Consider the following 16,871-nt stretch of genomic DNA (forward strand, 5'->3'; position numbering starts at 1 on the left):
AAACCAAACTTTTGAAGAAAACATTCCTAGCACATAATTCACAATACTAAATGGACAATATCCTATGTCTGACCATCTAATACCAAGAAAAATATTGCAAAAGAATCTCATATTAGATGAACCGCAGACTTGAAATACATGTCATGAGCACAGGTGCACAACCATAACCTGTCAAAATTGTCATTACGGCCTCAGCATTACCTGGTCTAATAATATGGTGCGCATCGTTTCACCCTGTGAGACTGTCCCAAGTCCTCATAGACACCCTTCCTACCAAATATAGGAATACACGGGATAAAGTGAAATATAAACGACGATAAATTAAAAATTGCATTATTGAAAAGCTCAACAGGGGATCTAGGAACATTTTTGGACAGATTAAAAGACCCCATAATTTCCTATCTGGTTTAACTGTGTAGCAACTGACTAGGAATGCCCTAAGTAATCCCATTCTTACTCAGAATCGAACCAAGGTACAGTAGAAGACTGAAATACAATACATGTAATGTTACAAGATTGATGGCCTGAAATTTAGATATAATACTGAGCCAAAACGCAACATTACAGAAAATGTTAAATGAACACATACCAGTACAAACAATAATGCCAAATAAAATGTGCTTGCACAGCAGGCAACTAACAATGATATTGGAAATTTGCAAAATAATTTATCGAAACACCAGATTTGCAAAACAGAATAAACATTCAAAAAAATTGTTGAAAGAATTACGAAAATTAACCTACAATTTGTTACTGAAAATTTACCAAAATAGATTAACAAAATGCAGTGAAACTCCATGCTTAAGTCTCATAACACGCTGGTACGACAATCAAATTTAAAATTACGTAATCTGGAAGCAGAACAATTTTTAAGATGAAATAGCGCACGCAAACTCTTGGAAGGTCAAGCACTCAGTTGTCTTCAACAGATGTGTACATCAGCTATTAGAAAGATAACAAGCGTGAAGTAACAGGGAAAGTACTGTACAGGACTTAGCGTGATTCAATTACATATTCTAAAGCAACGGGTGATTACGTAGACGTTACAGTCGAAACACACGGACCAAGAAAACTTTAAATTAATAACACATGCTGAAATTTATCACAGAAGACTTTTAGAACATGGCACACGCAGTGTGATGATATAGCTTTAAAATATTCGCTCAGCAGAAAGCTTACCACAGGCAAAACTTTTTAACATAAATTGACAACCGACTGAAATAAAATGTCATGGACAGTGACTTACCATTACCTCCAACGTACAGGTTGAAAACAGCAAAACATGGATTCCACATCACGGACAGACTGCCAAACACATTCAGACGCCTCATACGGAGATAATAGGTGACTCCCCCGGGATGTGAACATTGAGCGCAAGCAACCATCAGAACCTCCTTAATCTCTTTATTTCCCTGTTATAATGAGTTCTTACTACTCCTTACCATTTTGAAAGGTACATATCAGTTTGCACACTACAAAAAATGGACATAAACCCATTCCATAGGCTGTTTACATTTTTATTTACCATTTTCCATTGACCATAACTGCCTTTTTTATTTATTTTTTATTTCTCTATTGCCCTCTTATCAGCCACATGATATTGGCTAATAGTTCTACTCTAGACTTTCTCATTAATTAAGGCTGTCCACCAACTGACGATCACGTAGGACGAGCTACATGGACCCTTAATGGAATCTGAGTAACCTCCAGTTCACATCATGGACTGATCATTATGACCCATTAAAAATTAAAGTTAATATTAAGCACCCGTGGTTGTTGACCATAGTGATCCTTGACTGAAGATAGGTTAAGTGAACGTTGTTGATGACCCAAGTGATTCTTCAGTGAGGTTGAGTTAAGTTAATGTGGCTAATGGCCATAGTGACAATTCACTGAAATTAAATTAAGTAAATGTAGCTGATGACCCGTGTTCTCTCCAAAGCAAGAGCACGGTATGATAAGCTTACTGAATTTACATACACTTCAAGTGCCAATGAATTGATAATGAAATAAATTCACAAACCAAAAACAACTACAGCTTCCAGGTTAACTTTAAGTTGAATACTTGACCTTAACTGACATTGACAATCCTACAAATACCTAGCTACAATGTGAATATATTAAAGAAATAAAATTTTACATATCTACATCTTCAAGACAATTTTCCATATTTCATGAAATGTTAATAGAAAGGGAGAAGAGAAGAAGAGAAATTATAGAACCCTGAGGCATCTCTGTCTCAACCTGCTTCCATGAGGATGTTCTTTCCATTATCTAAACACACTGACTACGATTTGACGGAAAAGATTTGTATCTTATCAGTGGTGTGTTCTTGAGGATAGTTCTAGGTTAATGGTTGAAGTATATGGTAAGGGTCCTTGGGATAGAATAGCCATACTAGGACCAGAGAAATGATGTAGCTAGCTGACTCCTCCTAGATGGAAGTGAGTTTGCTACTTTAACACAGGGAATTGGTACCATATGGAATTCCATAGGACGTAGCAATACTTCACCATTAGTCCAAGGGATACCAATGATGTAGGACTGTGTTATGTATAAAATAGTTGTGGTAATTTTCATTGTTTTTATTTACATAGGGTTATTTATGCAGATGTAGTTGAACTCCTTGCCCGTATTTATATTTGAGGGTTGTCCATGAGTCGGATTAATTTTAATATTTTATTTTAAGGTTTTATTTAATGATGTAACAAAATGATAGCATGGTTAAAATTTGTAATAGCACAGGATTTCTTTTCACAGGTATTTTTTGGATTGTGTTCCAATAACTAACGTCAACATAACAAAGTTGACAATGGTTGATTATGTTCAGTAAACTGTCAGTAAGGAATTACCTAATGTTTGAAAACCACTAGGTAATCCAGGATACTATTATTCTTTACCCATCAGGTGTTAGTCTGAATATTTATTCAATATGTCAGATAAGTTAGAATCAACTTGTGTGTGTTATTACCGTGGATGAAAAGTTCAACAATTCTAATTTCACCAGAAGTATGTCTTCCACGCAGTCAAAGGCTTTATTCAGATCTAATAGTATTAAAATTGTTAGCTGACCATTATCCATAGCACATTCAGTAACATTAATTACTTTCACCAGAGCTGTTGTAATACTGTGGTTAAGACAAAATCCACTCTGATATTTATTTAGTAAAATTGTTCTTATCTGTGTACTAATTTTTCAAGAATTTTTGACAGGAAAGGTAATATGCCTACAGGCCGGAAGTCTTTTGGAATCGGACGAATAATAGCTTGCTTCCACTGCAAAGAAAAAATGCCAGTCTTATTAGGGATGTATTTATTATGTGAGTGAAGGTAGGAGGTGATATACAGGATGGCTTGCTTCACCTGTGCGGGCGAGACACAAGAAATAGAGTTGTTCAGTATTTGGTTTCTGATCACATTTAATTTAATTCGTATATTGCTTTTTACTTTGTTTTTCTATCAGACTCGGTCTTGCCGCAAAGTGGGAGCTGAGCTCCTTAATATCTATGCTATTAATTGATTGGCTGGTTTCAGGAGCCTAAGCTAAACCTAGATCTTTAATTGATGTCCACAGCTTAGCTATGTCATTGGTTTTTAGCTAAGAGTGGGCAAGCATCTTCACTTTCAAGATCTACTGCATCACATTAAGGACATTCTTTCTCACTTTCACTAATTTCTGCACTACAATCATATTCTGAGTCAAAATCCCTCGCTAATGATGGTACTTCTCATAATATTTCATCATCTGTCAAGTAATTTCAGTACGTGCTTTTGCATTGCATAGACTGTTCAGATGTAATCAGATCAAACAAGGATTACCTCTGTACATTAACACTGCAATCAGTGAATAGGAGAAGAGTGCTAGAATAAGTTGGAAAGTAGCGAGTAGTGTGCTCTGTAGATGGAATCAGAAACAATATCCACAGAGTGCAGTACAATGAGGCACATGAACTGCCAACCCACCAAAAGAAAATTGTTATACTGGAGACCGAACGAGTTGGCCATGCAGTTAGGGTTGTGTAGCTGTGAGCTTGCATTCAGGAGATGGGGGTTCGAACCCCACTGTTGGAAGCTCTGAAGATGGTTTTTCGTGGTACCTTAATTAAGGCCACGGCTGCCTTCTTCCCACTCGTAGCCCTTTATATCCCATGGTCACCGTATCTGTGTCGGTGCTACATAAAGCAAGTTGTAAAAAAAAAAAATTCTACTAGAATTAAAATTTAAAAAAGTAATTATATGGATAGGTAACCGGATTCAAAGTAAAGAATAACTTTCCCTATAGTGAACATAGAAAAAAGAACACCGTGAAAAATGAAGTGATGACCACAAAATATTCCCCCTTTGGTATTCTTAGGGTTAAAAGTTAACCTACCGGGCGAGCTGGCCGTGTGGTTAGGAGCGCACAAATATATGAGCTCGCATCCGGGAGATAGTAGGTTCAAATCCCACTGTCGGCAGCCCTAAAGATGGTTTTCCGTGGTTTCCCATTTTCACACCAGGCAACCTTAATTAAGGCTATGGCTGCTTCCTTCCCATTCCTAGGCCTTTCCTGTCCCATCGTCGCCATAAGACCTATCTGTGTCAGTGCGATGTAGAGCAAATAGAGAAATGAAAGTTAACCTGGTCTAATTAATTCATATTTTCCCCATTATTTTATAAGCAATTTTAATTTAATCATACAGTACTTTGAAATATATAAAAACTATTTTACATACTACTCTGATGTTTGTTCCAGGTTGAATAGTATAAGGCACAGCCCATCAGAGCCAGCTCTTAACCGTCCTAACTCCTCACATACGAGGTCGCACTCCCTCAGCCGCAATTTGCCTGCCCTCACAAAGACAGAACCTCCAACTCCCACTGTTCTCAGTAAGCCTCTCGACAAGCCTGTTGCAGTGAGGAGTAATCCACAGCCAAAGATACCACCCCCTGTGGAAGTCTGCATCGTGCCGAACCGAGAGGAGCCTGTCATCATTCCTAGAGTAGAGGAGAAAGAAGTCAGTGACTTTGTGCCTATGTCATCTGATAAACCTGCTGGTCTTGATATGGATGACTTTTTACCTGTACGTGTTTAAATTTTGTAGCCATAAGTGAAATATATTTAATTTCGTGTGTTAGGGGTAATGAACTGAATTTTTTCTTATTGCAGAAAAGTTATTCTAGAACATTCCATTATCAACAAACATTCCCAGATATGTCTGAAGCAGAGGTGTTATCTTCAATAATGCGAGGCCATGAGCAAATGATGGTAGTGTTAAGCAGTCGCCAGCGAAGTCTTCAGATTGTTTATTCTCTGTGGCACAATAAGGATCTCAAAGTAAGATATGTTAAGTTCTTGGTAAAGCACTCTGTGTACAATGTTATTAATTAATATGTTAAACAAAACAGAAACAAAAAAAAGGATGGAAAGTATGCAGCAGACTTACTTGAATATGAAGTAGTCCCTCACCTTGTCTATCTCAGGACAGCAGCAAAACTGTCAAAACTTGCAGAATGCTGTTGTGAATTTATGGAAATTTGTATATGTTTTCTAAGTTTATGTGTAAGTCAGTAGCATTCTTTATACGCTGTTTCTGAAATGATTTAAAAAGTGTTTAAAGTATTTGAAAAGTATTGGTTTGTTTGAATCTGTAAATTTGTGTCAGATTTTAAATTTGATTTTCTTTCAGGCTGCAATAGACTCGGCCATCGCCATGAACGATGTGTCTATTATGGTGGATATCTTGGGAGTGGTGACCCTGCGACCGTAAGTATTCTATCACTATTGACCAGTTTAGTTTGTTGTTACCTCGTGTTTCTTATATACTGACAAACAAATCTATACATACAATGAAACCTCGTTTAAACATCTCTGTAGGGGACATAGAAAAAGAATGTGTTAAGCGAGAAAACTTAGTACTGAATACACAAATAAAAGCTATCCAACAGGGATATGGAAACACTAGATACAATTTTTTCCAACATGACGGCTTTTACATTGTGTGTGGAAAACACGAGAGAAAAAATATGAAAACCTTTTCTGCTGGGGATTATAAAATAACAAAGTGCACTGAGTGGTGTGAAAAACACCAGACAACAAAAATACGAGAACATATGGCCAATAAAAATATCAAAGTATTATTGCAGATCACACTCTTTCTAAAAACAAATGGTAGCTTATTTTGGAGCAGTGGGTTATTAAACATTATTTTCTGGTCACGCTCTTAGACAATGAATTGGAGGTTACACTCGAACATGTGTGACTGTGACTTTGGCCGCCATTTTGAAATCGACAAAACTTTGATTCGACCAACTCGAATGATTGAGTCGAAACTCAAAGGTGCGAGTTTCAACATTCGCGCTACCTCTGCACGTTTAAAGATGCGGGTGCCAGTCCACTTTTTGATAGATTTTAATTTTGTCCTCATTAGTAAGGAATTTCATGATTTTTTTATGAATCCACAAATCGGTTGTCACAAGACAAATATGCACCATGCTAGTCAACTTCACACGATTATGTTCCTAATCCAGATGTAGGCTATCAGGCAACAAATATTCACTACCCTTCACTGAACCACTTAACACAAAATCAATTTCTCATTTCTGAATGGAATGAAAAATACGAGCACAAACAGGCTCGCTGTGTTATTCAGCAATCTCGCTGTTAACCAGCAGGCAAAACTGAACATTCCTGAGGCTAACGGCTCGGTCCCTGAAGGTGCAACTTATCCTATGAAGTTCAGGAATTCAAGGCCTTTTCTCGTTATCACTCAACTGTAGCAAGGGCTTTTTCGTACCCGAGTTGGAAATCATATTCCTTTCACAAAGGGTGACAACATTTTCATTTCATTTCATTTCTTTTTTCTAATAGGATGATCATTTCAAAAACAAATACAAAAATTAAACAGGAGATAAACATAAACAAGAAGTACAAGGAAACTTATAAGCTTAGTCAGTTTACAATCAGGGCAGGGGGGCTCCCATTTTCATACACATTTATCAGAGAAACCCAGACCAATAGGTCTTGTAATTTTACAGAGATTTGATAATAAGCTAGCTTTAACAAAGATCCTATAGCCGAAGGAATACTGTTCAAAGAAGAAGCCGTAGTTTCTATAATGAAGTTACCTAGGAAGCATCTCGAACCCTGAACCATGATGTGCAATTTACAGTTCAGGATGGCCTCAAGGGCCTCTAATTCACATTATAATAGCAGAAATGATTTAATGTCAAACACCACAAGTTACTATCAGAGTACATCTTCTGCTGATGAGAAAGCTTGAACAGCTTTCACACTTGCGACCCTACTGTTGTAGAGGAGCAATTTTACAAAAAAAAAACGATCAAAAGATCCAGAATATATACACAGGCCAGGGAAAAGAAAGAGGTTAATGAAAAAAGCCGAGAACCAAAAATGAAGTCAGAGGTTGATAAACCATCAAGCGCTTCAACAATAAGATGAAAGATACTGTAACACCTAAGGGGGCAAGAGGCCCGATGATGCGGTTGATAAACTGTGCTACTTGGTGACTGTAAGAAAGGAAGTTGAAATCCAAAAGTAAGGTAGAGAAATTTTGAAAAGTCAAAAACTAGTCACCAGAAAACAAAATGGACAAGGGAAATTATGGCACACACTCGTGCGTACTTAAATTTTACAAAGTCCCCATTGAGGGTTGATGACTTAAAAGTTATAAAACTGCCTACAAAACCTATACCATAGGTCTAAAAAAGAAATTAAAATTTAGGAAACACAGATTGAAACTGTCACATTCTAAAGGGGAACGTAGGAATCTTCCCTTTTGTCACATGTAGATAACGTTCACATAGTTAGATGAAAATGTTGCCTTTACCTTGTGTTGCCACCTTCTCATGCCAGCCCCCACAATCCTAACTTTACAAGAAATGAACCCCAAAATTTCTAAAAAAAAGTTGACCTAAACACATTTTAAAGAAGAAGGAACATACTGAGAAAATTTACATGCAGACATTAACTTAGAATATCAGTCCTCACAGATAAGAGATACTGCGCTTCCTGAACCTAACAAGGCAGTTACGGGTTCATTATTAAGAAACGGCACAAATCCAGATGTATCTGAAGATATTCTCAAACACTCCTTAGGACCAAGAAATTCACAACGGCAGTTAGCCTCAACATCAGAAAGCACATATTTATCGACACATGAAACGGTGTCACTTGATCTATACTTGGCTGGGTCGAAAGAAGAAGAAGAAATTATTATTATTATTATTATTATTATTTTTTTTTTTTTTTTTTTTTTTTTTGATTCGTTGTGCCCAGCTGTGGAGCGCGTTTGAACTTATTTTGCACAATGTTTCTTCTTCTTTTCTTCCCAATATCTCTTCATTTTTTCACTGTGTTCCTTTCTGCGTGTTTCTGTCCAGCCTGTATTTTTTCTTGTTGGTTTCTCTGCAAATTTATGTTTGTTTACTAAGCTTCTAAATTTCATTCTATCTTGAATGGTTTCGTCCTCGATACCCATTTCTTGTAGATCTTCATGTATTTCTGCTAACCAATTGTTGCGGATTTTCAGGGTTAGAGCTAGATTTAGAATTTTCTTTGTCAGCCTGTTGTTATCCATTCTGTGTAGGTGTCCGTAGAATTTTAGTCGTCTCTTTCTGATGGTATCTGTGATTTTTTCTGTGAATTGAAAAATTTCGTGTGGTTTCTTTTTCATCCAAATTCCATTTTCGAACTTTGGTCCTAGGATTTTTCTGAGAATTTTCCTCTCTTGTTTCTCAATGCTTTTCATTTGTGACCTGCCGCCAATGATCAGTGTTTCAGATGCATAAAGTGCCTCTGGTTTGATGACTGTATTGTAGTGTCGTAATTTTGCATTTTTTGATATACATATTATTATTATTATTATTATTATTATTATTATTATTATTATTATTATTATTATTATTATTACTATTATTTCTTCTGAACTAGGGATGGCGGAGCTCTAGAAGGAATGAAATGTGCCAGCAGAAATGAAAATGAAAAGTTTCAGTAGTACTCCTGTCAGAGATGGCCTTTAATATTTTTTTGGATAGAACACCAACTGTGCACGGATATATTATTTACAAAATCTGGGAGTGAGATAGGACAAAAATGTGAGCATGATCCTGAAACTCAGCTAAAACTTAAGAAGGAAATGATATTGTTAGTGGAATTAACAGAAAACCTAAAGATACCTTTCAAAAGAATAGCAAGCATATGGGGTAGTTTGCTGAAACAGAGAGAAAATACCGGCGCTACAGGTGGTGGCTTGGGAGCTTCAGTAGATGCGTAATTAATTAAAAATGGTGTGTAGCAGTGGTAGTAGCAGTAGTTGAGGCTCGGAAAGGCCAGCTATGTGCTGTTCACGTGGAGCAGTTAGCATGTTGTTCAGATGACAGAATGCTATCAGAGGACTTCTTGTGATCTTCCACGCTAGCCACAAGTGGAATTACACCATCACTTCCTACTGACAGACCCAGTTAACCACTGATTGACCTTATCAGACAACATAGAGATGTTTGGGCACAAAGATTTAGTAGCTTTAGTGTGTTCCATCACTGTTTCAGAGACAATAGATCATCTCTGTTGTAGAAGTGGAATAGTCTAGCTCGTACACATTTAAGTTGGTTAACTGATGGTTCACCACCTTCAAAAAACTAATTACTGTAGTAAGCTCAGCTATGTTAGAGCCAATAATGGATAACGACTCTTCAACTTCCTTCTCTCCATAAACAAGGGCAGAAATAGGTAACTCCAAAGACTCCTTTAAGTCATAACACATAAGACTTCCAAAAGTATCCCTAAATTGTAACCATGTCGAAACTCAGCAGGTTAATTTTAGGATTGTTTTAAAAGGAAATACAACTAGGCACTCAGTCGCAATCGTAAATTTTACGAGTGATTAGCTTTAACACGAGTTTACGCATGGTGTTGTGTTAACTTTTTCATATCTTTTTAATTCTTGCACTGATGTATCATCAATATTAACAAGTGTTGACATGTACATAGGAAATGTGGACTCTTAATGTTCCCCTGACGGAAGAATAGAAATAACAGTTACAGCAGTATTGTACATAAACATTTATGGATATTGTGACCGTATGCATCTGTCCAAGTAGCTAAATGCAGAAGTGTATGGCAAGATTCTGGTTTCTTTTTGTCGGCACGGCACGTGCTAGCTTTCCGTAGCGAGGCGGCGACATGTTTCAAACGAGAGAGGAGCGAACTAGTTTGGATCAGAAAATAAAAATTAAAAAGAAGGGAAGAGAGATGAAATAGCTGGAATATGTACACTTACAGCTGCACCTTATAAATGTAACAAAAATATTATTAGTGATGTTGACGGGACGATATATTTGTACTTACGAATGTGTATAAATTTGAAGTGTATAGTTACATGTTAGCGTTCCAAATAAATTGAAATTATTTCGACAGCAATTAGTGAAGGGCACGTTCCCACACTTTTTATGTTGTACTGAGCTTCAAGAAGCGAACTCAAACAGTTCAGTGCCATATAATCAGTTTATTAAGTTGATTGACCTGCTGAAGAATGAGTTTGGAACCAGATAGGAAAACCTTTCTGTGAATGCGGAGAAAATTAATTTGTTCAAAAATCCATTTGCAGTTGATGTCGGTGATGCACCTCTGCAACTTCAGATTGAATGAATTGAACTTCAGTGTTGTTCCCAATTAAGGGACAAGTTCACGGAAGAAAATCTGATTAACTTTTACAGGGCGCTAAGTAATAAAAAATTTCCAGATTTCTTAAAATTTGCAAGAAAATTCTTTTGCGTGTTTGTGAGTACTTACATTTGTGAACAAACATTTTCAAAAATAAAGTTTATAAAATCAAAATTACGTTCCTGGATCATTGATGAACACCTAAATTCCATTTTGGGGGGGGGCTTTGTCAAATATCTCCAGACATTTCAACACTGGCACTTCAAGCGAAGGCCCAGGTCTCTCATTAATTGGTAAGTTTATGCCAAGTTACAGAGTATTGTTAACTTTTCTCACTTTGTGTTGTATTGTGGTTCAGGTTATTGTTGATGTTGCTGAATAGCCATGTGAGAGCTTGGTTGTTTAATTGGTTGGTGATTGAAGAATGGGGCACCTGGGTGTGTGGATATATTTGTGTTAGAGATGGTCGGCGCGGGGGGGAGAGAAATATGTGGCCCCCGGTACGTTTAGGAATCTGTCATTCGGCCCGCCCGCAAATTAAGTTGAGCGCCCCTGCCCTAGCAGATCCAAAATTTTATATACCTCAGGGTACTGATCTGCATATTGGAGCATCTGTTTTCATGCGACTCCTTAAGATAGAACGAAAGCATTGTTCAGGTGATTATCCAGTGCTGCAGAACACACAAATCCGCTGGGCCCTCAGTGGCAGTTACAATCAACCAACATCCCAAGAGGAATCGCAGCAATGTCAATAACTTTTTCTTGGCAGTGACCTTACCCTAGAAGGTCAAATACAGAAATTTTGGCAACTTGAAGAAGTAAACCATATTGTTTACTTTTCCCATGAGAAGGAATGTGAACATCATTTTCAAGAACACACCAAAAGGGATGAATCTGGAAGATATGTAATAACTCTTCACCTGAAGAAAGACCATCCAAAGCTTGGTAAATCAAGGGAAAAGGCTATTCAATGCTTCCATCTATTGGAAAGAAGACTTCAGTGAGATCAGGATTTGCATAAGAGATACACAGACTTCATGCGGGAATATGAAATGCTTGGACACATGAAGAAGCTCAATCAGATGATCATTGATGAAAAAGAAGGCAACTACTACATGCCACATCACCCTGGATTCAACCAAACAAGCACAACAACATAAACTCGAGTTGTATATGATGCCTCAGCCAAAACCGATAATGGGTCTAGCCTAAGCGATATACGTCTTGCAGGTCCCAGAATACAAGAAGACCTCTGCTCCATAATCTTGAGATTTCACACTAAACCAGTAGCATTCACTGCGGATATAGAGAAAATATACCGGCAAATAAAGATTGCTCCACAAGATCAGCATTTTCAACACGTACTATGGTGAGAAAATCCACAAAAGTCGCTTAAGACGTACACCCTCACAACGGTTACTTATGGAACCTCATCTGCACCATTTCTGGCAACAAGGTGCCTGCAGCAACTCCGTCGATGAAGCAGAACACTTTCCTAGAGTATCTGCTATTCTCAAACAAGATTTTTACATAGAAGACTGCTTGTCCGGTGCAGACTCAATTCAAGAAGCTCAGATAATACGAACAGAGCTTCAAGATCTCCTGAGATGTGGAGGATTCACCCTTCGAAAATGGTGCACAAACAATCAGGACCTATTAAACTCCATTCCAGCTCATCTGCAGAAAAATCAACATGCACTCACTGATGATAACAGCAACATGGTAAAAACTCTAGTCTCACATGGCAACCTGCCAAGGACGAATTCCAAGTTGTCAGTGATCCCATTCCATGCCACTGGTTGAAAACTAAGGTCACAAAAAGATCAATTCTGTCTAAATTAACACCAATTTTTGACCCCTTAGGTTTATTAGCTCCAACTGTAATTCCTTGTAAGATCTTCCGGCAACGTCTTTGGCAGGAAAAGGTAGGCTAGGATGACCCACTGACCATACAACTTATGCAAGATTGGAACAATCTCTGTAGCCAGCTTCAACTCATCAGATAGATAAAAATACTTTGGGATCATAAACAACATTCAAATTCATGGAATCTGTGATGCATCAGAAAGGGCATATGGTGCTTGTGTCTACATGAGATCCACCAACCATGAAGGGAAGCTGCTTTGTGCTAAATCAAGGGTAGCCCCTCGAAAGCAAATTACATTGTCTCGTCTAGAACTCTGTGGCGCTGTGCTCTTAACTCAGCTCATGAGGAAAACCCTCAGCAGCTTATCTCTCAATATCACCAATATCCACCTGTGGACAGATTCCATGCTGGTATTAGTGTGGCTTTCCGTCTGCCCAACTAGATGGAAGACCTTTATCGCAAACCAGGTAGCAGAGATACAGGAAACTATCCCTGCAAGAATGTGGCATCGTATCTTCTTGATCCCATCACGCAGATCTAGTTTCATGAGGACAAGAACCAGCATCTCTCCTTTGGTGGTTTGGACCTCATTGGTTAAAATGAGGACCCACTGCATGACCTCAGACCTGAAATATTTGTCCCGATTCCCTATGGGAATCGACATCTACATCATCTGATGGCCAGGCAGGCATCAATTTTTGTTAATGAAACAAAGTCTCTCATAGTGCATTGGCACTGCTGGTGGCTCCAAGTAGCTTATGCAATGGCCTCCTTGGTATGCACTAACCATGCATCTTGGTGGGTGTGCTATGTACCAACTGATGAGCCCAACTTAGCACACTGGGGCGAAATGCTGGCAACCGGGAATGAGTTAGCTGGAAAATTTATAATGTCCAATAATGGACCATTTATATTGGTATTATAAATTTACTCATTCGGGACAAATATTTGAGGTTTCCTATGGGAATCAACATCTACATCACATATCGAATTATCAGCCAAAGAACTTGACACAGCCTTCAAAAAAGTCATCAGGATAACTCAGGCACTTATGTATGCCAAACAAATATCAGAGTTAAGGAAGAATAATGAAGTGAGTTCTACGAGTAACATAAAGAACCTGAATCCGATAGTTGATCATGACGACTGCATTCATGTAGGAGGAAGACTTTACAATGCTCCATTATTCTACAAATCTAAACGTCAAATTTTATTGCCAGCTCATCATCATCTGACAAAATTGATAATAACAGCTGAGCATAGACGTCTTTTACACGCCGGTCCTCAACTTCTAATAACATCACTATGTCGAAGATTCTGGATCCCAACCATAAGGCAAACTGTTAGGAAGTGCATCCACTCATGTTTCATCTGCAAGAAACTAGGTGCAACAGCTGAACAACAGCTTATGGGTAATTTACCCAAGGAGTATGTTTTGCCTTTTCGTCCTGTTACGAAAGTGGGTCTGGATTATGCTGGTCCCATTCTAAAAAAGAAACTGGCAACAAGCGCAGCAAGAGTACGTCCAAATCATACATTGCATTGTTCATTTGCTTAGCAACAAAGTCTGTATATCTTGAACTAGTGTCAGATCTTACCACCAATGCCTTTATAGCAGCTTTACAAAGTTTTATATCACAAACTGAGGCAAGAATTAATGAATACTACAACATCAGTGGGACTAACGTGGCAATTCATTCACCCTTCCGTACCCCACTTCAGAGGAGTATGGGAAGCAGCTGTAAAATCCAGCAAACACCATCTCAGAAGAGTAATGGACTCTAGTTCATCACTTTTGAAGAACTGACTACCCTGCTAATGCAAATTGAAGCGATAACCTTTCATACCCTCCTTACCTCATACCTGCTCATTTTCTGATTGGTAAGCACATCACATCCTTACCTGAGTTTGATGTCACATTAACTCCTATTAGTAGACTCTCCAGGTGGCAATACATCCAAAAATTGAATCAACACTTCTGGAAAAGATGGTTGAAAGAATATTTTAGTACACTGCAACAACACCACAAATGGATTAAAGGACATCCAAATCTCTGCCCAGGCGATGTTGTTCTGTAACGGTTCAAATCTCGTTACAAGATGATATCTGTATTTTTATTATTTTATGATTTTATCTGTATTATTATTATTATTATTATTATTATTATTATTATTATTATTATTATTATTATTATGTCAGTATTATTATTTTATCTGTGATATTATTACTATTATTGTAATTATCATTCTTATTCAATTCAATTTTGCAATGCTTGTCGCTTGCAGGATTGTACTTCGATGTATGCATATATGTGTATGTGTAGAATAACACTCAAGACATGTACAGTGAGAATTGATATATATCAGATGTTGGATATGACATTGCTATATTGTGCAATACTGCTGACATTTCTGTCAAGTCATCGCCACGTCATGGCTACGTCATCGTGAGCATTTAGCAATGCGCTCCGATACTCAGTCACCCCAGGGGATTTCACCATTACATGTAATATCTGTCGCGTTGTGGGAGTAGGTCATTGTTATTTCTGGAGATTACGTAGGTGTGACATGCAACGTCTGTAAAAGGTGGCTGCATATTGTAGCGTCAGTCATTAGTTAAACGGAAGCTGAACAGTGAAGAAGTCAAATGGATAAGTGGACAGTCATTATTCTACTGGAAGCAGAGGCCACAGTTGGTCATTAAGGGAACGAGATGGAGAAGACTCAGTGAGGCATTAGTCTTTGGTCATTGAGAGAGTGAGGCCAAAGCTGGTCGGTCACCTAGTTGAATACCGCATAGATTTACCAAGAAATCATATGATATGGAGAAGAAGCAGTCACATGGATACATCACCAAATTAGGCATGACACATCTACAGTAAACACCAGATTTAAGGAATACGTCGTAATTACACTTAAAGTGTTGAAGGTACAGTCAAGTGAAACAGTGAGGGATATATTTTGTATAAATTGTTAAATGTCCGGTCAAGAAGAATTCAAATTCATGCCTAGTTTCTTTCAGTTGCAATGTCATAATTTCATATTCTCATCTGTTTTATCGCAACAAGACTCACTATTTTTAATATATTATTTAAAGAATATATTTTGTTCTATCAAATGAATTTATAGTATTATTTCAATGACAGTAAAATATCTTAACCTCAAAATTAATGGGGAAACCGAACGCCAATCTCCTTTTCCCAGAACATATATGGTATGTTGTCAAAAGTAAGCTTATTACCCCACACCCTAGAGATAGTCAAGATTCTCATTCTATTATTGCTGCACTGAGTGGTAGCTGACGCCCTTCAAATAACGTATGTGTAAGTAAGCAGGTAAGAAGTAAGTGTGAGTCCAGGGTTCGACGATTGTGTATTTTATTTAATGAATATTAATTTTCATAATTTCCATTTTAAATGCAGAATTTCATATTTTTCAATTTAAATGCAGTTTTATATGTTTCAAAAGTTAGTCAGCGAGTTAGGAACCGTCTCAGTTCTCATCAAGGATGACAACTTAATCCCGCTCTGTTGGAGATGTGGAGTCATTGAAGTGGTTCATTCTGTTGCCGACAGCCTGGTGTGTGTGACAAATGTGCAGTGCAGTTCTGATGTGCTGAAGAGACCTATCCCTAAACTGTGTATTCTTCCAGTTGAGAAGTGATATCTGTGCAAGTGCACTACAGTATAACATCCAGAAGAACCTCTGAACAAGATATCTAACAGTGAACTCTTTCATGAATAAAGGTATAAGCATTACTGTCTGGTGTTATAGTATCAACTATCATAATTATGTGATATTGTATATATTGATACATTTAAGTGCCGCCCTCGTGGTGTAGGGGTAGCGTGCCCGCCTCTCGGCTGGAGGCCCCGGGTTCGATTCCTGGCCAGGTCAGGGATTTTTCTCTTGACCTGAGGACTGGTTCGAGGTCCACTCAGCCTACGTGATTAGAACTGAGGAACTATCTGACGGTGAGATGGCGGCCCCGGTCTCGAAAGCCCAGACTAACGACCGAGAGGATGCGTTGTGCTGACCACACGGCCCCTCGTAATCTGCAGGTCTTCGGGCTGTGCAGCGGTCGCTGGGCAGGCCAGAGCCCTTTCGAGGGCGTTAAGGGCCATGGGGGGGTGTGGGTACATTTAAGTTGGAGAAGACATTGTGTATAAATAACCACACAAGATCTTTTTTAAATGCCAGATGTCCTTTGGTATGCAGTATGTTCATGAATGTACCGTATTTACTCGCATATTAGATTTTTATTTTTTTTTACAGCCCAAAAAATTAAGAGGGTGTCCAATATGTGATAACCTCAAATTTTTTGCAGTGAGCACAAGGCTTC

At 38.1% G+C, this 16,871-nt stretch overlaps 1 protein-coding gene across 2 annotated transcripts in view; it reads left to right on the top strand.

Moving 5' to 3' along the window:
* The window catches only part of LOC136877441 (katanin p80 WD40 repeat-containing subunit B1), a 267,324-nt gene that overhangs the window by 158,094 nt on the left and 92,359 nt on the right, over positions 1 to 16,871 (top strand). For both annotated transcript variants that reach the window (XM_067151483.2, XM_067151484.2), the window contains 3 exons: positions 4,736 to 5,063; positions 5,150 to 5,317; positions 5,670 to 5,746. In XM_067151483.2, the coding sequence (XP_067007584.1) occupies positions 4,736 to 5,063; positions 5,150 to 5,317; positions 5,670 to 5,746 (573 nt within the window). The remainder of the gene's footprint in view (positions 1 to 4,735; positions 5,064 to 5,149; positions 5,318 to 5,669; positions 5,747 to 16,871) is intronic.

The sequence above is a fragment of the Anabrus simplex genome, chromosome 7 (genome assembly GCF_040414725.1).
Source record: "Anabrus simplex isolate iqAnaSimp1 chromosome 7, ASM4041472v1, whole genome shotgun sequence".
In the NCBI taxonomy this organism is placed as follows: Eukaryota; Metazoa; Arthropoda; class Insecta; order Orthoptera; family Tettigoniidae; genus Anabrus; species Anabrus simplex.